We start from the raw sequence: 21,357 nt of genomic DNA on the forward strand, positions 1-21,357 counted from the left end.
CTGACTCAAGTCCCCCCTTAAGTTACCAAGTACGGGAGGTGGTCGCCCATACATGATTTCAAAAGGAGAGAGGCCCATCCTTCTGGTAGGAGTACTGCGGATTCGCAATAGAGCTATGGGTAAGAGAACGTTCCACTTAAGTTGGGTTTCCTGACACATTTTAGCCAACTGGTTCTTAATAGTTCTATTCATTCTCTCTACCTTACCAGAACTCTGGGGTCTATATGCCGTATGAAGCCTCCACTTTATACCAAGCATATGAGTCAGTTGTTGTAGGCACTGGTGAACAAAAGCTGGACCATTGTCCGATCCTATAGAGCAGGGTAGTCCATATCGGGGTATTATTTCTCGTAACAGGAATCTCACAACTTCTCCTGCTTTCTCAGTACGAGTAGGACATGCTTCTACCCAGCCTGAATAGGTGCACACAATTACCAGCAGGTAACGATGTCCACCCGATTTAGGCATCACTGTAAAGTCTATTTGTAGATCGGACATGGGGAGTCCCCCCATAAACTGGACTCCTGGTGGCTTTACTGGTCCTTGTCTTGCATTATTTTTAGCACACGTTACACATCTTCGTACAATGGCCTGAGTCAAGTTGGACAATCTTGGTATGTAGAAATGTTTTCTGAGAGATTCTTCTGTACTGTCTCTCCCACAATGTGTCCCGTTGTGATAGTTTTGGACAATTTCTACCGCTAGTGATGCTGGTATAACTATTCTTCCATCTTCTAGCTGATACCACTTGTTCTCCAAATACTTTCCTGGTTCAGTCTTTAACCACTCCTCTTCTTGAGCTGTATAAACTGGAGTCCATTGAGACAGTGGGGTTGGTATTAGAGCAGCTATATGCCCCACATACTCCTGTCTTCCTGATTCAGCGGCACGCTTAGCTGTACTGTCTGCCATCCGATTTCCCTTGGTTACATCACCATCTCCTCTCAGATGCGCTCGACAATGTATGATACCGACTTCTTTCGGCTCCCACACTGCTTCCAATAGTTGTAGAATTTCAGCTGCATACTTGATTTCTTTGCCTTCTGAATTCAGTAGTCCTCTTTCTTTATACAAAGCTCCGTGGGCATGAGTGGTTAAAAACGCATACTTGGAGTCCGTGTAGATGTTCACTCTTAAACCTTCAGCCAATTGTAACGCTCGTGTCAGTGCTATCAATTCTGCCTTTTGTGCTGATGTTCCTTTCGCCAGTGGCCGAGCTTCTATCACCTTGTCTATTGTTGTTACTGCATATCCTGCATAGCGGATCCCTTCTTTCACATAACTACTGCCGTCGGTGTAATATTGAACATCGGGGTTCTGGATGGGAAAATCACGAAGATCTGGTCTACTTGAAAATACTTCATCCATTACTTCCAAACAATCATGTTGACTTTCAGTAGGTTGTGGCAAAAGGGTAGCTGGATTTAAGGTGTTTACAGTCTCTAAATGCACTCTTGGGTTTTCACACAACATTGCTTGATACTTGGTCATACGGCTGTTACTAAACCAATGATTTCCTTTGTAATCCAACAACGTCTGTACTGCATGCGGGACTCGTACATAAAGTTCTTGACCCAGAGTGAGTTTATCGGCTTCAGCTACTAGCAGGGCGGCTGCAGCTACGGCTCTTAGACAAGGTGGAAGTCCGCTGGCCACTGCATCCAGTTGCTTAGACATGTAGGCAACAGGTCTTTGCCATGATCCCAAGTACTGTGTCAATACTCCCACAGCCATTCTTCTTTGCTCATGTACGTACAGGTAGAATGGTCGTGTGTGATCAGGTAGACCTAATGCTGGGGCACTCATCAAAGCCTTCTTCACATCTTCAAATGCCGTTTGCTGTTCTTGAGTCCATAAGAAGGGGTCGTGCTCTGTACCTTTTATAGCTGCATATAGAGGTTTTGCCAGTATCGCGTAGCTGGGAATCCATATCCTACAGAAGCCTGCTGCCCCCAAGAATTCTCGCACTTGTCTTCTATTCTTGGGTATCGGTATTTGGCACACAGCTTCTTTTCTCTCTGGCCCCATAATTCTTTGACCTTCAGAGATATGGAATCCCAGATATTTGACAGTTGGCAAACACAACTGAGCCTTCTTTCTAGACACCCTGTATCCTGCCTTCCAGAGAATGTGTAGTAGATCGTGCGTTGCTTGTTGACATATTTCTTTTGTAACTGCTGCTATCAACAAGTCATCTACATACTGTAACAATACACACTCTCCTGGGATAGACTCGAAATCCAGTAGATCTTGACTTAGAGCTGAACCAAATAGGGTAGGTGAATTTTTAAACCCTTGGGGCAGTCTTGTCCAGGTCATTTGGCGTTTCGAGCCCGTTACAGCGTTTTCCCATTGGAAAGCGAAAATACATTGACTTTCTGCGGCAATTCGGAGGCAAAAGAAGGCATCTTTGAGGTCTAAGACTGTAAAATAGGTAGCCCCGCCCGGAATTAAAGCAAGCAGGTTATATGGATTGGGCACGACTGGATGTATACTAACAACCGCATCATTGACTGCTCTCAAGTCCTGCACAGGTCGATACTCATCTGTACCGGGCTTTTGAACAGGCAGCAATGGGGTGTTCCAGGGGGAAGTACAGAATTTTAGGATACCATACCGTATGAACTTATCCAGGTAAGATTGGATGTTCTTCTTAGCCTTCTGCGGGATGTGGTATTGTCTTAGGCTCACTGGATAAACCCCAAGTTTTAGTTCGATTTTAATAGGTGGAATATTGCGGGCCAGTCCTGGTGGGTTGTTCTCTGCCCAAACTCCTGGTATGTTGAATAAAGATTCATCACTCCTAGGGTTTTGGATAGTCAACGCTGTATAAAGTCGCCACTCTTCTTCCTTTGGTACGGATAAAGTCATAATACCTGAAGGTCCATTAAACTTTAAGGATGTTGTTCCATTTGGTAGGAACGTAATCTGCGCTTGTAATTTAGATAGCATATCACGTCACAGCAATTGGACTGGACATTCAGGCATATAAAGGAATTGATGTTTTACTACGTGGCCTCCCAATGTACAGAGTCGACTTTTAAGAACCGGTTTTTCAGCACTTCTTCCAGTTGCTCCTATCACAGTAATAGTCCTTCCAGATGGAGGAGCAACTAGATTAGTCACCACTGAATGTTCAGCACCAGTGTCGATCATGAACGCACTCCTTTTTCCCCCTATTGATACATCGACCATAGGCTCCGCTCGACCAAGGGGGATGGAGCCCGGTCGGTATCAATAGTCCTCCATGACCGTGTCAGCCAATCCTACAAAGTCCCTACCTTCTCTATCGCGGGACCTTTGCGCTGCTGGAAAATACCTGTCTTCCCTAACACTTCCTCTGTTCCCATTGCTCCCTCTATTACCATTACTCCCTCCGGGGCCTCCTCTACCTCTCGCTCTGCCTCTAAAGTTTCCATAACCTGTCCTAGGTCTGTCTCTCTCAGACTGTTCTCTTCGCGGACACTCATTTCTCCAATGCCCTTCTTCCCTACAGTATGCGCACTGATTTCTACTTAGAGGTTCCTCATTCCACTTACTATCGCCTCTATCTGGGCCCCTTCTATCTACGCCTGCGATCGCTACCGCTAACATATCTGCCTTTCTACGCATCTTGCGCTCTTCCTCTTTCTTACTTTCTGTTTCCCTATTCATATAAACCTTATTCGCTACCTCCATTAGTTGAGTGATTGACATACCTGCAAACCCTTCTAACTTTTGTAGCTTGCGCTTAATATCTCCGTAAGCTTGGCTGACAAAGGCGGAGTTCACCATTCGGGAATTATCTGCGTCTTCCGGATTAAAGGGGGTATACAAGCGGTATGCCTCCAATAATCGGTCATAAAAGACACTGGGCGCTTCATCACTTTTCTGAATCACCTCAACTGTCTTCGATATGTTAATGGCTTTCTTTCCTCCGGCTTTCATGCCAGCAATTATAGCGTCTCTATAGGCTCTGAGTTGAACCATATCAGCACCATTTACATTCCAATCGGGATCGGTGTTGGGATAATGTGTTGCGGCCCATGCTGCTGGATTGGCTTGGTTCAAAGTACGGGCTTTATCCTCTAGCGCTTTAATGGCTGCTTGATTAATTCTTGTCCTTTCCTCATTGTTAAATAAAGTCATTAATAACTGCTGGCAATCAGCCCATGTCGGGTTATGTGTCTGTACTATTGAGGTGAACAGATCAGTCATAGCTTGTGGTTTCTCAGTATACGAGGAATTGTGGGTCTTCCAGTTTAAAAGATCGGTTGTAGTGAATGGGACATATACGAAGACTGGGTCAGCATGTGCCATTTGACCTGCGGCATCGATATAGGCTGACCCGGGATTCAGACGAAGAGGCATCTGATAGTGCTTTAATTGTTGGGTACCGGTCAGTTGTCGGGTTAGTATGGGGCTACGTAGAGGGGCGTCAGTTAGAGGTTCCGGTCGGGGAGAGATAGGGCATGAGGATGAGGGAGCTTGGTTTTGGGAAAAGGTAGTGAATAGAACACTTCGGGTCGAGCTAGAAGAAGCTTGACCGGAAGTCTGAAGTGGCGCCAAATCAGGATATTCAGACCTAATGGGGGTTGGCTCTGATTCCGGAAGGGGAGATTTAGTACGAGAGGGGGTGGATCCTGTACTGGAGGAGGAAGCGTAAGTGGATGAGGGCAATGAGGGGAGGGTTGCAGGACTTCCTGCACTTGCGTCACTTCCTCTTAAAGGAAAGTAAGGGGGCGGCAAAGGGATCTCGGACTCAGGGGGCGTGTCCAAAATGGGCCTAACACCAGTCCTAGTGGACAAACAAGTTCTAGCCACCATGAGGCGACACTGCTCCTCGTGGCATGTCTGAATCCATTTTGGTGAGTCATTTACGACCTGTCTCCAACAGTCAATATAAGGAAACTGGCCGTAAAGTTCAGGCCTACCTGATACAGCCACGTGTAAGCGCTGTACCAGAGTTGGATCCAAACTGCCACGTGGCGGCCATGCCGCAACCAAAGTAGGCCACTCCCTAGTACACAAAGTGACCAAACGTACAGGAGACATTTTAACCCCAAAATCACATGTCTTGAATCCCTTTTTAAAATTCTTCACCATACAACCTAAGGGATCCGGAATCGTTGACTGCGACGCGCCCATACTTATCAATGGAACGTCGTCGACAACGAATACTATACACGCGTACTATTCAACAGTCACACCCGTTTCCTCTGGCAACAGCACCACGTGGTACGGTTACCAAGTGAAACGTACACAATAATACAATAAACACTCAGGGAATTCCCGTACACACACAGCTGTTACACCAGTCACTAGATAATCAATATTATGCCCTTTGGCGAAACTATACAGTCACCCACGCTATAATTCTCTATATACGAATTACCCGTCTATAACACACCCCAGTAACATCGTCTTTTACAAATAGCGGTTACAGTACGGTTAGCATAGGTCAAAGCACAAGTTAAGGTCACAATACAATTATTAGTGGTTATGGTGTTAAACATGCAATGGACGACAGTGATTAGTACTTATATACAGTGTCAGTAAATATACAGGGTTATGGTACCGTGCACTATGATACAGCAACACACTATTAACACTCTCGCTAGACGGCTGAGCTCGCGCTATCTAACAAGATATACACTTTACTAAACAATCTTTAACACATTTACAATTCCCAACTAAACTATTGGCCAGTACCTTGAATGGACTACCTAAAAACAATCTACATACGTTTTGGTTAGCCACACTGCCCAAGCACCACATATAATCGAGCTAGAGGACCGAATTTACACAGACGCCTCTTAGTCGAACTATCAAAAGTCTAGTGGGTTCCAAATTTACACGCCTTCCCACTTAGCCCAGATAGGTTGAGAGCTAGCGAACCGAATTTACACAGACGCCGCTTAGTCTCCCGGTCCCTCCGACCTAGCGAACAAAATATACACCCTAGAACGCTAGTCTAGACAAGACACCGGTGTCCGGCTAGGGCTATTTACACCAGAGCCCCGCCTGACTAACAGAATCAAACGGTCTGACTAAAGAGCGTTCGATCGAGCGGTGCGCCTTCGCTCCTTCCCTCCGACAGAGGGGGCAGATACACAGATTCAAACCCCTTTGGGCCTACCGCACAATCGGTATACCCCTAGTGGGTTCTGCCGTCTAAAACAGCAGTTGTCTTACCTCCTCGTTCCTGAACCTGAGTTCACACTCATCGACGGGGACACCCCAGCACTTCTTACGTAGAGGCCGATGATCTCCTGGACAACAGACCAGTGGCGCCGAGACGAAGGGAGGTCCACGCAGAAGTTCAGGGGTGCAGCCGTAGAGAACGTGGGCAAAGATAGACCGTCTCACGCCTCTGCCTCTCAGCTACCGTTGAACGATGAGCTTCCCGGCCAATGCACCAAATGATACCGGAGAAACTGACGGAAGCGAAGCACAGAGAGATGGACACAGGTTTCTTCAGGAAGGAAGAGATTCTTTATTGGATCACCGATCGGGACTCAGAGGGACTAATGTCACCAAAATACAGCAAGTTCTGAGCCCCGGACAATAGTGCAGGCTCCTTATATAGGCACATAACTCCTCCCATATTAAGCTCCACCCGCACATTCTCTTAACCAATCAACACAAATAAGAATTAACTTCCTGCTTGACCGCATGGCCTGTCCAGCACAATGGAGGAGGGGAATACTATATCCTGTATTCTTGCACATGCTCCGTACACTACTGATCGTATCTTGCCTCGTGCAACCAACTGATCGATACGTCAGCATATGCACGTACACATGCCACGTGGTAATCTTGGCCTACTAAATTTATTTTTACCGAGATTCCACCACAATATTCACCTTGCATCTTGACAATCATTCCACAGCATCTTACCCAGTCTCCCTCTAAAAAGTGTTCATGGTGGTACCTTTGATCTTATTCTGGCTTCTGGTTTCTAGGCTACTATTATTTCAAGCTCACTGTCACACAAATGCTCACTACAGAAAAGCTTGTTAACAAATGTACTCTAAACTTTAATTACTATTAATCCTAATCATTTTTTATTTATTAGCTGTCTCTGAAACTGTGTGTTGACCATCCAACTTTTTTATTTTCCTTGGACTAACCTTGGTATCACTAGTACTGGCTCTCATGTTTGGAATGGAAATAAACTGTACAAAAAAGATGGTTTGCATCTTTCTCAAAAGGGAACAAATGTTCTCAGTGAGCAGTTCAGAGGTTTTGCTAGGATGTATTTAAACTAGGAGGGGGGGGCAAAAGGGTGATAAAACATCAATCCAATTGTCCCCCAAAACAAGGACAGAAGGTGCCTGTAGCAAGTGTGTTAAAAAATGCTAAGCTTAGAGTCATGTCTACAAATGCTCGCAGTTTAGGGAATAAGATCCATGAACTTGTGGCAATAATGGCAACTGATAGTGTAGATTTAGTCGCTGTTACTGAGACATGGTATAATGAGAAAAATGACTGGGACATAGCAATACCAGGGTACTCTTTATATAGAAAAGACAGGGAAGGCAAGAAAGGGGGAGGGGTGGCCCTGTATGTAAAGAATAGCATAAAATCTAGCCTAATAAAGGTTAGTGAGGCGAACATAGAGTCAGTTTGGGTTACGTTAGAATTTGGTAATCACACAGTAACTCGTGTAGGTGTGATTTATAGGCCCCCAGGACAAATTGAAGAGTTAGATAATCTACTAGTTGAAGAAATAGCTAAAATGACAATGAAGGGGGAAGTTATCATCATGGGTGACTTTAATCTTCCTGATGTAAATTGGAAAACAAAAATAGCTACTTGTGCCAGGAGCACACATATTCTAAACTCCCTACTGGGATTGTCTCTAAAACAAGTCGTTGAGGAGCCAACTCGTAAAGAGGCCATACTAGATTTAGTGTTAACAAATGGAGATTTGGTATCAGATATTACTGTAGGTGAAAGTTTAGGATCCAGTGATCATCAGTCAGTGTGGTTTAATATAAGAACAGTGACTGAGTCACACCACACAAAAACAAAAGTTTTAGACTTTAGAAAAACAGACTTTTCCAAAATTAGAATATGTGTAAAGGAGTCATTATCAGACTGGAGCAATTTAAATGGAGTCCAAAAGAAATGGGATTATTTAAAAGTTGCACTACTGAAGGCAACAGAAAATTGCATTAGGCTTGTCAGTAAAAGCAAAAAATTCAAGAAACCACTGTGGTACTCCACAGATGTAGCCAAAATAGTAAAAAACAAAAAGTTAGCCTTTAGTAATTATAAAAAAACCCAGAGTGAGGAAGACAGAATGACCTATAAGATTAGGCAGAAAGAGGCTAAGCAAGTTATAAGAGCTTCCAAATCACACACAGAAGAGAAAATAGCACAGTCAGTAAAAAAGGGGGACAAAACCTTTTTTAGATACATAAATGAGAAAAGAAAAGTAAAACAAGGATTAGTTAGATTAAAAACAAAAGAAGGAAGGTATGTAGATGAGGATAAAGGTCTAGCTGACTGCCTCAATGAATATTTTTGTTCGGTATTTACAGATGAAAATGAAGGAAAGGGACCTCAGTTAAGAAAAAGGATAAATGAGTCATTTATTACACGTGAGTTTACAGAGGAAGAGGTTCTATTTCATCTGTCAAAAGTAAAGACAAATAAGTCAATGGGACCTGATGGAATACACCCAAAGCTATTAAAAGAGCTTAGTGGTGTACTAGCAAAACCATTAACAGATTTATTTAACCAATCATTGATAACAGGAGTAGTCCCAGAAGATTGGAAGTTAGCGAATGTTGTGCCCATTCACAAGAAAGGTAATAGGGAGGAGTCGGGCAACTATAGGCCAGTAAGCCTAACTTCAGTAGTGGGGAAAGTGATGGAAACCATGTTAAAGGATAGGATTGTTGAACATCTAAAAACACATGGATTTCAAGATCAGAGACAACATGGGTTTACTTCAGGGAGATCATGCCAAACTAATCTTATTGATTTTTTTGATTGGGTAACTAAAATTATAGATCAGGGTGGTGCAGTAGACATTGCTTACCTCGATTTCAGTAAGGCTTTTGACACTGTTGCACATAGAAGGCTTATCAACAAACTACAATCTTTGAGTTTGGATTCCAATATTGTTGAATGGGTAAGGCAGTGGCTGAGTGACAGGCAACAGAGGGTTGTAGTCAATGGAGTATATTCGAAGCTTGGGCTTGTCACCAGTGGGGTACCTCAGGGATCTGTACTTGGACCCATTCTCTTTAATATTTTTATTAGTGATATTGCAGAAGGTCTTGATGGTAAGGTGTGTCTTTTTGCGGATGATACTAAGATATGTAACAGGGTTGATGTTCCAGGAGGGATAAGCCAAATGGAAAATGATTTAGGTAAACTAGAAAAATGGTCAGAGTTGTGGCAACTGACATTTAATGTGGATAAGTGCAAGATAATGCATCTTGGACGTAAAAACCCAAGGGCAGAGTACAGAATATTTGATAGAGTCCTAACCTCAACATCTGAGGAAAGGGATTTAGGGGTGATTATTTCTGATGACTTAAAGGTAGGCAGACAATGTAATAGAGCAGCAGGAAATGCTAGCAGAATGCTTGGTTGTATAGGGAGAGGTATTAGCAGTAGAAAGAGGGAAGTGCTCATGCCATTGTACAGAACACTGGTGAGACCTCACTTGGAGTACTGTACACAGTACTGGAGACCCTATCTTCAGAAGGATATTGATACCTTAGAGAGAGTTCAAAGAAGGGCTACTAAACTGGTTCATGGATTGCAGGATAAAACTTACCAGGAAAGGTTAAAGGATCTTAACATGTATAGCATGGAGGAAAGACGAGACAGGGGGGATATGATAGAAACATTTAAATACATAAAGGGAATCAACACAGTAAAGGAGGAGACTATATTTAAAAGAAGAAAAACTACCACAACAAGAGGACATAGTCTTAAATTAGAGGGACAAAGGTTTAAAAATAATATCAGGAAGTATTACTTTACTGAGAGGGTAGTGGATGCATGGAATAGCCTTCCAGCTGAAGTGGTAGAGGTTAACACAGTAAAGGAGTTTAAGCATGCGTGGGATAGGCATAAGGCTATCCTAACTATAAGATAAGGCCAGGGACTAATGAAAGTATTTAGAAAACTGGGCAGACTAGATGGGCCGAATGGTTCTTATCTGCCGTCACATTCTATGTTTCTATGTTTCTATGTTTCATCCTGCCTTTCTTATCAATCCTATGAAGTTTCCTTGAACAATATATCCTCTCCACCAAGTCCTCTTCCAGTTCGTGTCCACAGGGTTCAGTTCTCAGACCTTTTCTTTTCTTCCTCTATACTGCCCCTCTGTCTGCTAACCAGGCTTCTTCCTGCCCCCCAGATGCAGCACTTCCATACAATTTCAAATTGATTCTGGGCACATGGCCCAACTAAGACATTTATTTTCTACAATAAGCACTCTTCTCTCCAGCACCATATTTACTTCTCTGTAGGTGTCTGGCATAGGGTCTGTCCTGGCCCCCTGCTTCTTATGAACCCAATTCATTGTCTTTATTCTATACTTTACGTACTTTATACTCATTGCCATCTAAATTCTCCACACTCAATGCATAGTGACTGTAAAGCATGGCTTTATCATACTTGCTGTGTACAATATTCTGGTTGCTAGGCAGTACTACTTATATTGGCATAATCACCAATACATTTCTGTTACTTCATAATTGTATTTGCTTCCCACAATCCTTTGTCTCAAATTTGGAGGATGGCACAGTGTAATAGAGTGATGGGAGGGGGGCAGTATATTGGATTTAGGGGCAATGTATTAGAATGGGGCATGGGGGCAGTGTATTAGATTGGGTCTGCATGGAGGCTCTGAACGCTCCCCATGGAGATGCTGACTGGCCGTGACGCTTTTTGCAACACATGCACAATAGCCTTCCAGAATGGCTAAGATTATCAAGTTTGATGATCTCAACCAAAGTGAAGAACACACTCATAGGACTTCAAAATCAACAAGGTAATATAATTTTTCTACAACTGTGCAACAGCATACATTCACCATTTCAGTCCTATTACCAAACATTTCTTAATATGTCAAGGTAGTTGGACTGAAACATTGGTTATATGCAAATGCACGTCTCCTTAAAATAAATTTGCTCATTTGTTTACTTTGAAGCCCTATGAGCGTGAGGACATCCAGTGCCAGTTAGGCAACTTTTTTATTCTGTACTTTTCAACATAAACTTACATTTCTATGAAAACTGAAGTTTTTGTTTTTTTGTGGCCCACATAAACTCAACCCATGTTTATTTGGCCCATGTTAGCCTTTGAGTTTGACATGCTTGACGTAAGGGTTGGGTTTTTTTAAAGGTGCGGTTTATCATTTATGTTGCTTTTATTCTCTGGCAATGTTATTTTTGCATAAAGTGATCTGTTAAATAAGAATGAATAGTCTGGTACTATTGATGATGATTCCTCTTGTTATGTACTAGACAGCTGGTATGCAGAACAATTTTCATTAAAGACCTGCAGAAATAATAGTCCAAGAGATTTTGGGCACTACTAAAAGAATATCTCTGTTTACAAGAAGTTTGTATTTTTCTTTCTAGTGTTCTCCACAACTACATGCTTTGGAGAATAGTGGTGATGCTGAGTGAACATCTTTCCAGTCCCTTCCGAGATGCTATCCATGAGTTAACTAGAGAAATGGAAGGTTCTGAGAAGGAGCTGGAATTGGGAAAGGTGTGTCTGACTCAGGCCAATAAACACTTTGGGATGGCCCTGGGAGCTCTCTTTGTGGAGGAGTATTTTTCTTCATCCAGCAAGGAAAAGGTAAATGAGAACACAAATTAACCCACTAATGAGTACGATGTGAGATATCAATAAATACTGCAGGGTTGTTTCATTTTCTAACATGCCATGATACAGGCCTCTCCACTGCCCCCAATCTGGTAGGGGCAGTAATGATTTTGGGGTCCAGTCGGCTATCCTAGATCTGTTTCCACTATGGCAGACACCAGGTCCTACTTAATGGGATGGCCAATGTTTATGGGTTATAACATTATAATTTTTTAAAGCTGTGCCATTTTTTTTTTTAATATATATATATATATATATATATAAATGAAATGCTTTGCAAAAAAAGCTATACAATAATATACAAGTAGTAGTGGTTTCAATTTCTGTTTGTGTAATGTGCGGATAGAGCTGTCCCCAAAGAATTGACATTGAGTTGGTCTTTCTAATGGCTGTCGTATATAATGCTGGCCTGCCATTAAAACAATCGATTCACTGAATTATTATTTTTAGCTCAAAATGACAGAGTGTACAATAGTTTGTGCAGGTTACAAAGCTATATTTCACCATTAGACTGTTAAAACACCAGGTGGCTGCTCAATGCATTTTATTGTACACAAAGAAAAATATATCAGCTTCACAATGCAGAGATTGAGTCAAACCTTTTGTTTTATGAGTGCTACAGCGTTTAAGTTATTATTAGTTGATTTCTATCAAAATTAAGTTGTTAAGATTTCTGGCTTGAATTCTGTGTTCACGGTCAACTAAACAAAGCATGTATGTTTTTATTATAATGATAGATAATGATAGGACATTGGAGTCTTATTCACAAACAGCCTTGTTTGAATTTGTCCAGAAGTTAGCTCTGAACAGGTTGCTTCACTGTGTGTTTATGCAGTTGGCAAAATTACTATCAGGGTTATTCACTAAACCAATAACTGTCCAGTGAATTTCACATTTTTGGACAAAATACCCAAATTGGAAAAATTCTCCAAACCAGCTATGTTTCCACATCTCACCTATGTTGTTCACAAAATTGTAGGACATTTAAGTTGCTGATGTAGCCCACATCAATCAAAACTTGATAAGTTATAAATCCACTTTTGCTCTCATGTAGTGCTGAGTTAATTGTGAAATCCTTTAAAAAAAAAAAAAAAAAATCTAATTTTGAGGATGTTCAGGCTCGTTTGAGCAGAGCTCTCAACACCCTCTGTTCCGGTGTGTCCAATTCATCTTGTTGCAAATACATGTCTTTTAGTCCACCTATAGTACATAGCTATGGAATTTGTTGGCGCTTTATATATATAATAATAATAATGTTCTGTGGACTACAGTTTAATTTAAAAATAACTTGACAACTGACTTGTAAAATATATTATGATTGTCAGTTTAAGAAAACTCTCCAGGTCAACTAGGATAGAATTCTTTTTAGGGTTGTCTGTTTTGGCCTTAGCATTAAAAGTCAGCTTTAAATTTTTCAGGATTCCAAGTTTTACCAAAACCCCCTTTTTTTGACAGATTATGTGTTTAGCTTCTACAGCTGACATTGCATTGTGCCCCTCTCCCTGCACAGGTGCAGCAGCTAGTTGAAGACATAACACACATACTGGAGCAGAGACTGGAAGAACTGGACTGGATGGACTTAGAAACAAAAAAAGCCGCAAGAACAAAGGTGACGAGGACTGGGTTTAAGAAAGAAATTTTCAAGACAGTTGCAAAGTAGAGCATAGTACGGAAGGTTTTGCCCAAATTTACCAAGCTTGTTTCCAACCTGGAGATTATTGGAATACAATCCCCACAATTCTCTGGTTGGCAGATAATAATGGAGACAGGAAAATCTGCAGTTCACTTCTTACAGAGCTTGTTAGTAAACAGTAACAGTAAACAGTATTCATGTTTACCCCAGGTACTGCTGCCCTTATTCTCAGGTTTCTGAATTTAGAATGTATTTATTAATACATTTCACTTGTTGACTTTTGCAGCTGAAACATATGATGGTAATGATTGGTTACCCTGACTTTCTCCTGAAGCCTGATGCCCTGGACAAAGAATATGAGGTGAGTTGTGTCATGTATCTAATACTTACAAATGAAGATGCTAAAGTTGATTTATATGTACCTTCATTTGTTGTAGGCCAGGCGTCTCACCCAATACATCTGCAGATTTGTAGTGACTAACAGCTTAGTATAATGCTTTACTAGGGATCAACCTTTTTGTTGTTAAAAGACAATGGGAGTCAAAGTAAATTAATCATGTATTTACTCATCTACCATAAGCTATAGACATTTACAAAGTGCGGACTATTTGTCATCAATATCTCTATTTATTCCTGGTACAATCCAGATGGGTCCTATGAAACTCACATAGTAAATTTGTTAATAGTGATACATACTTATTTTGTTTCTGGCTTAGCACTAGAAGATCTGTGTTTTTAGTAATAGTTACAAATTATTTTGGAATTATTAAGAATACAACCATTTTAATAATAATAATAATAATAATAATAAAAAAATTTACAATATATTGGTGCAACTATCAGTTCTGCCTAGTACAAATCAAGAGTGTTTAATAAACTATTTATCTGTTCTCTGCTCAAAAAAAATATTTTTTTTACGTCATCCCTCCTCATCTGCTGCCTTTTTTCTCCATTTTCTCGATTAATTATAATACCACACATTCCTTTCATTCTCTCTTCTTCCATTTCTTCCACTAAAAACCATAACTACTACATTGTAGTGCACCATTACAGTGGAACAGTATGACAAAAACACCCACAGCAATGCTCCTCTGCCGCTAAGTACTGTGGAAATAACACTTCTGTATTATCCTTACCAATTATTCTAACGTTGGACAGCATTAATGAGATAAGGATGCTGGAATAAGCCACACCTGCTCATCTGTGTAGTCCAAAAATGGAAATCTCAGGGATAACACCCATAACCACTACAATAGCACCATAACTGCTATAATGAATTGTAGTGCTGTGCCATTAATCATCACGCTTAAACCTAATGGTAAATTTCTGCATCGAATTACCATCTTCTTAATTTTTGGGTCCCATTTGTATTACTTTGCTTCCCTAACTGGGTTATCTCTTTTAGTTTGATGTCCACGAGAAGACCTATTTTCAAAACATTTTAAACAGCATTAGGTACAGCATCCAACTATCTGTGAAAAAGATCCGTCAAGAAGTGGAAAAATCAGCGTATGTATAAAACATGATTTTGTAACAAATATCGTTAAGAACTTTCTCTGTTATAAATTGATGTAACAAGGAGCAAAGTAGCATTTGCACTTTTGTTTAAAATAATTTCTTCCTAATAGCTTTTGCAAAAACCAAGTCAATATACAAGCACAGTAAGGTATTGTTAGGGAACGACTGGCACATATTTTTCATAAATAATTTGGGATAGAGTTTACGTTCTTGTACGTTATGTTATACCACAAATATATACAAATATGGGATTTGTATATCACTTCTATTTAGAAACATAATTAAAAAACCTCCTGATTTTGGTGTTGCATTGGACAATACATGAGAATTAAAAAAGGGGTTTTAAAATTTACAAAAATAACTGAAACATCACAAAATATCACTTTATATCTTAATTTACAAAAATCTTAACGTTTTCCCACTTATTTTTCCCCTCTTTTCCCACTTATACTTCATTAAGTACGGCAAAGCAAATTACAGAAAGCGGTCCCCAAAGGTATTAAAGGATTTGTACAGGACACTGTGGTATTGTTCTAAATGTCCACAAGCAGTACCAATATGTACTTTTCTTATTACGTTGAGAGAGATGCAATATAACAGTAAAAGCCACAACTAACATACCTAAATTATTCTTCAATTAGTTACCCATCTTAAATCATACTGGATGTTCCTTGTCAATGCATACTGACCACATTAAAGGGACCACTAGGAAAACACATTAAAGGACCATAGAAAGGATGTGTTTGAAGGAGAGATTTTTAGTAGTATTTTTAAAAGTATTTTATTTAATCAGAATTCTGCAGTGGCATATTGTCCTCTATATTATTTACTGACAATGGAATCATTTCCATGCTTCTAGCAATAACTCGCTGACAAGATGGTAATCCCTAAAATAACTGTTGCTATTGTTGGAGATTACCATCTGTGTCCATGCAAAAATGTTTCAGAGTTATTCACTAAAGTGAGAATTCAAAGTACCGTATATACTCGAGTATAAGCCGACCCGAATATAAACCGAGGCCCCTAATTTTACCCCAAAAAACTGGGGTAAAGAGTGGGTAGTATAAGACTAGGGTGGGAAATGCAGCAGCTACTGGGAAATTTCTAAATAAAATTAGATCCTAAAAAAAATATATTAATTGAATATTTATTTACAGTGTGTGTATAATGAATGCAGTGTGTGTGTATGAATGCAGTGTGTGTATGAATGCAGTGTGTGTATGAGTGCAGCATGTGTATATAAATGCAGTGTGTGTATGAGTGCAGTGTGTGTGTATGAGTGCAGTGTGTGTGTATGAGTGCAGTGTGTGTATGAGTGCAGTGTGTGTGTGTGTATGTGTGCAGTGTGTGTGTGTGTATGTGTGCAGTGTGCGTGTGTGTGTATGAGTGCAGTGTGTGTGTGTGTGTATGAGTGCAGTGTGTGTGTGTGTGTATGAGTGCAGTGTGTGTGTGTATGAGTGCAGTGTGTGTGTGTATGAATGCAGTGTGTGTGTGTGTATGAATGCAGTGTGTGTGTATGAGTGCAGTGTGTGTGTGTATGAATGCAGTGTGTGTGTGTATGAATGAATGCAGTGTGTGTGTATGAATGCAGTGTGTGTGTGTATGAATGCAGTGTGTGTGTGTATGAATGCAGTGTGTGTGTGTATGAATGCATTGCGTGTGTGTATGAATGCAGTGTGTGTGTGTATGAATGCAGTGTGTGTTTGTGTATGAATGCAGTGTGTGTGTGTATGAATGCAGTGTGTGTGAGTGCAGTGTGTGTGTATGTGTGCAGTGTGTGTGTGTATGTATGTATGCAGTGTGTGTGTTGCAGTGGTGGGGGGGTGGGCAATTTTATTATTTTATTTATTATTATTTTTTTTCATTATTATTTCTTATTATTATTTTTTATTTAATTATTATTATTTCATTTATTTTTTCGTCCCCCCTCCCTGCTTGCTAGCTGGCCAGGGAGGGGGGCTCTTACTCCCTGGTGGTCCAGTGTCATTGGTAGTTCAGTGGGGGGAATAGGGGGGCTGCAGAGAGCGTTACTTACCTTTCCTGCAGCTCCTGTCAGCTCTCTCCTCCTCCGCGCCGTCCGGTCAGCTCTTCTGTCAGCTCCCACTGTAAGTCTCGCGAGAGCCGCGGCTCTCGCGAGATTTACACTGGGAGCTGACCGAGGTGCTGAACGGACGGCGCGGAGGAGGAGAGAGCTGACAGGAGCTGCAGGAAAGGTAAGTAACGCTCTCTGCAGCCCCCACAGCCCCAGTCTGTATTATGGCAATGCAAATTGCCATAATACAGACTATTGACTCGAGTATAAGCCGAGTTGGGGTTTTTCAGCACAAAAAATGTGCTGAAAAACTCGGCTTATACTCGAGTATATACGGTAAATTTCAAATTTAAGACCAGAGTAGGTAAACTGGAAGCGTAGCTGACTTAGAGAGTTTTTCTACTTTGGCTATTTTGACCTTAAATTTGAAATTCACGAAGCTACAGCCACCATCTCCATATGCGTAAATCACAAAGAACAGGCCTACACGACACTTATGAGATGGTACCTCACCCCCGTAAACTTAAACAGATGGGCAGGTCAGACAACGACTTATGCTGGAAAGGCTGCGGGCAAAAGGGCACGTACAAACACACATGGTGGGACTGCACCCACACAGCACAATTATGGAACCAAGTAGCAACCATGGTCTCACAGATTCTCAACATACCACAAGACCCATGGATATGGCTTCTATCCAAACCTATGGCAGGCACACCAAGGGCCCAAAACAAATTAATCGCTAAAATTGCTCTAGCCACCAGGAGAGCGATAGCTGAAAAATGGGGAAGCCCAGATACACCAACAATGGACACAGTAAAACGGAAAATAAAAGACACCATCAAAATGGACGAAATGTCCACGACACGACCAAACACTTTCACAAAATCTGGGACCCATGGTTCTATGAATTCCCGCTGCTAACCTAAAACATCACCGAAACAACACCACACAAAAACACACCACAGAAACAACAACCACGGACACCACACTGACAAAGCCCCCCCAATCCCCTTCCCCCATCCCAAGACCCCCCCCCGACCTCACCACTCACCCCACACACTCAAACCCACCCTACCCTCCGACCTCAAACCGCACCTCACACGAACACCCCCACCCAACAACACAACCACCGAAACAAAACTCAGACCACCACCACAAAAGTATCAGCATCACCCACAAAAAGCCCGACATGAACAGAGGAAAAGCGTAAACCCTAGAATACTGAAAAGAAAACACCCCAGTTCACACGCACTGTAGTAAAGTCAGGGGAAACACGAACTCAAGCTAGAGGACCAGGCGGGCCACCCGAAGAACAATTAACTACCAACTAACACCCAAATTAGAGACAACGCCCTCACCCCACAAAACATACGACACAAACACCCTGTCCAAAATAACAAAGGAACTGAACACACACACGAACCTCACCACACAGTAACCAGAGCACAAGCGAACACACAAGACACTAACCACACACCAACCAAGACAACCACAACACAGGCAACAATATACCCATGGAAAGAAAACACACAACACAGAATAACACGCCATAAGACGACAAACCAAGACAGAACGCACAAATACCCACCCCAATACCCTGTGAAGAAATGGTGCAAACCCTGAACCGACCTCCCGGACTTCCCAAAACCAAACCCGAAAAATACATAACGAACACGACACAAGAAAAGAAGGGAGAAAGAACTCGAAAGTACAACCGCAAAATGTACAATAACAGGGATCCCTATCCCCCCTCCTTCTCTTTTCTGTACCCTACCCCAGCCCATAGAACGAAGAAAAACCATACTAAACAGACCGTAGAAATGTACTGAAATGCAAAACAAATGAAGTCACTAAAGCAAAAAGATGAAAACTGTACAAAACAACAGACTGAAGTAACAATCTTATGTTCATACGCTGTAACATGCCTGACAAAAGTCGATATCCCATTTCCCTTCTGTATCCCACCCCCCCCCCCAAAAAAACGTACAAAATAAAGAATAAAAAAAAAAGAAAAAAATAATCATTTGAAATTCACTTTAAATTCACTTTGCATTCTGACTTTAGTGAAGAAACTAAAAATATCTCTTGCAGAGATTAATAGGAGGCATTAAATGCTAAGTTACACCTGGTTTCAATGTGTATCACCTGTTATATCTTATGCACAAATCCTTTTCACCTGTGATGGATGAATTAAATCCCTGTTTAATCCACTCTGGATCAAGTTGATCTACCTGAGATTTCAGACAGATCAGTTTGTTCCGGTGTAGGCATTTGACTTGTCCATCACAGGTTAGAAGGAATGGTGCACAAGTCTAGTTGTTATCTGATTAATATATAAATATATAGGTGTAAAGAGCAACAGACAAGTAAACTACTACAAACTCTAATTTAAGCATTGAAGACTATCTATAACCATGATGTAAATTGCAATTGACAAGATATATATATGGAAACACCAAAAGAGTTAATCAGTAAATTGAGAATTCAAAGGGAATTTCAAATTAACTAACCGAAATGGAAACATTTTCTAATTCAGCAACGCTACCAGTTTATCTACTTTAGTCTTGAATTTAGAATCCACTTTGAATTCTCAATTTAGTAAATAATACTATAAGGGCAGCTTGTTCAGACAATCACAGGTGAATTGTTTAAGCGCTGAGTGAAACTTTGATGTCATTGAAGCTGCTATAACAATTAAATACACCTTTTTTACTTTTACCCTTTGCAATTTGGACAGGCAAATTTATCTTGCCGAATTTCTAAATTGCAAAGGGTAAAAGTAACGTGGGGGTCAACATCAGGGAAGGCGTATGAACGTAGCGTGTAGACATTAAACATGTGTTAATCATGGAAATATGCTTGTATTTTTAGCCTCAAACATCTACTCGCTGTAGGCAGTGGCATACATACAAGGGTCGCAGCTGCGACCGGGCCCGTCACTCCTGGTGGTTCGGCTGCACTGCGGACCCCTGCGACCGGGTAGCCGCCGTCATGTGTTGCAGCCCCAGCCCGCGCAGTTAAAACCTTTCAGGCCGCACGTGAAAGGGTCCATCGGGTGGCCCATGCTGTTAGGGCCACCCGATGGCTATGGATTTCCAGGGGGCCCAGTCAGCGCTGCGGCGCTTTAAAAGCGCAACCAGGCTCCCTGAGATTACATCAGATGCTGGAAGGAATTGACTGCCCTGGTCACTCCTCCTAGCTATTAGACAGAGCTGCGCGGGAGGAAGAGAGGAGGGAGTCAGAGTGGGAACTTTGACTCCCATCAGGCTGAGCCACCACTGGACCCCATCAAAGTCACCCTCCTGTATCTAAAAGGTAGGAAATAGGAGGGTGACTAAAATGTTTTGTATATGTGTGTGTTTGTTTGTATGTATGTTTGTGTGTCTATATGAATGTTTCTCTGTGTGTGTGTCTCTATGTGTGTTGTGTGTATGTCTGTGCATGTGTGTGTTTGTATGTGTGTGTGTATATATGTGTCTCTCTGTGTGTGTCTGTATATATGTGAATGTGTTTGTATGTGTGTGTGTGTGTGTACACTGGTGTACATACAGGGGTCGCAGCTGCGACCGGGCACGTAACTCCAGGGGGCCTGGCCGCCCTGTGGACCCCTGCAACCGGATGCCCGCCGCCATGTGTTATGGCTGGGCCCGCACGGTGTAACCACCGGGGGGGCCTACGGATCAGTTTTCGCATTGGGGCCACATGGATCGTGTGTATACCACTGGCTGTAGGTATAGATAATGCCCAAGAGCTGCTTTTTTTTCTTTTTCTAAACTTTTGCTTTTGCTTTTGCTTTATTTACCTATTCCACATAGAGTAAACACAATAAAGGTATGATTAACGTCATCAAAATGCCAAGTAACGCCACATCATCTAATGTATATGACCTTATGCAATTTGTTTGCATATGTTAAAGGGACACTATAGTCACCAGAACAACTACAGCTTAATGTAGTTGTTTTGGTGAGTATAATCATTGCCTGCTGGCATTTTAGTGCAAACACTGCCTTTTCAGAGAAAAGGCAGTGTTTACATTGCCTCTAGGGACACTGGAGGTGCTTCCTGGCTCAGTGCTGCACAGTAGGCAGCACTGCCGTTCATGGGGACGCTGAATTTTCCTCATAGAGATGCATTGATTTAATGCTGATTGGTTAAAACTGGCTGACCTGTCAGTCTACGTATGAGCCCACCCATTTCCAGGAGGTCTGCCCCCTTTGGGCGGAGCCAGTGACACAAATCATATCACTGGTCTGCCCCCTATTACCTCTCCCACTGACATCCCACTTCACAGAATGCCAAGGTTTGTAGATATGACATGAGACTCAGA

The 21,357-nt window shown here is 41.7% G+C and overlaps 1 protein-coding gene across 1 annotated transcript in view; it reads left to right on the forward strand.

Annotated features, from left to right (window-relative positions):
- The window catches only part of ECEL1 (endothelin converting enzyme like 1), a 187,090-nt gene that overhangs the window by 95,409 nt on the left and 70,324 nt on the right, over positions 1-21,357 (forward strand). Inside the window, exons 7-10 of the mRNA XM_063442842.1 lie at positions 11,595-11,817; positions 13,355-13,453; positions 13,764-13,838; positions 14,883-14,986. Of these exons, the coding sequence (XP_063298912.1) occupies positions 11,595-11,817; positions 13,355-13,453; positions 13,764-13,838; positions 14,883-14,986 (501 nt within the window). The remainder of the gene's footprint in view (positions 1-11,594; positions 11,818-13,354; positions 13,454-13,763; positions 13,839-14,882; positions 14,987-21,357) is intronic.

The sequence above is a fragment of the Pelobates fuscus genome, chromosome 2 (assembly GCF_036172605.1).
Source record: "Pelobates fuscus isolate aPelFus1 chromosome 2, aPelFus1.pri, whole genome shotgun sequence".
Taxonomy (NCBI): domain Eukaryota; kingdom Metazoa; phylum Chordata; class Amphibia; order Anura; family Pelobatidae; genus Pelobates; species Pelobates fuscus.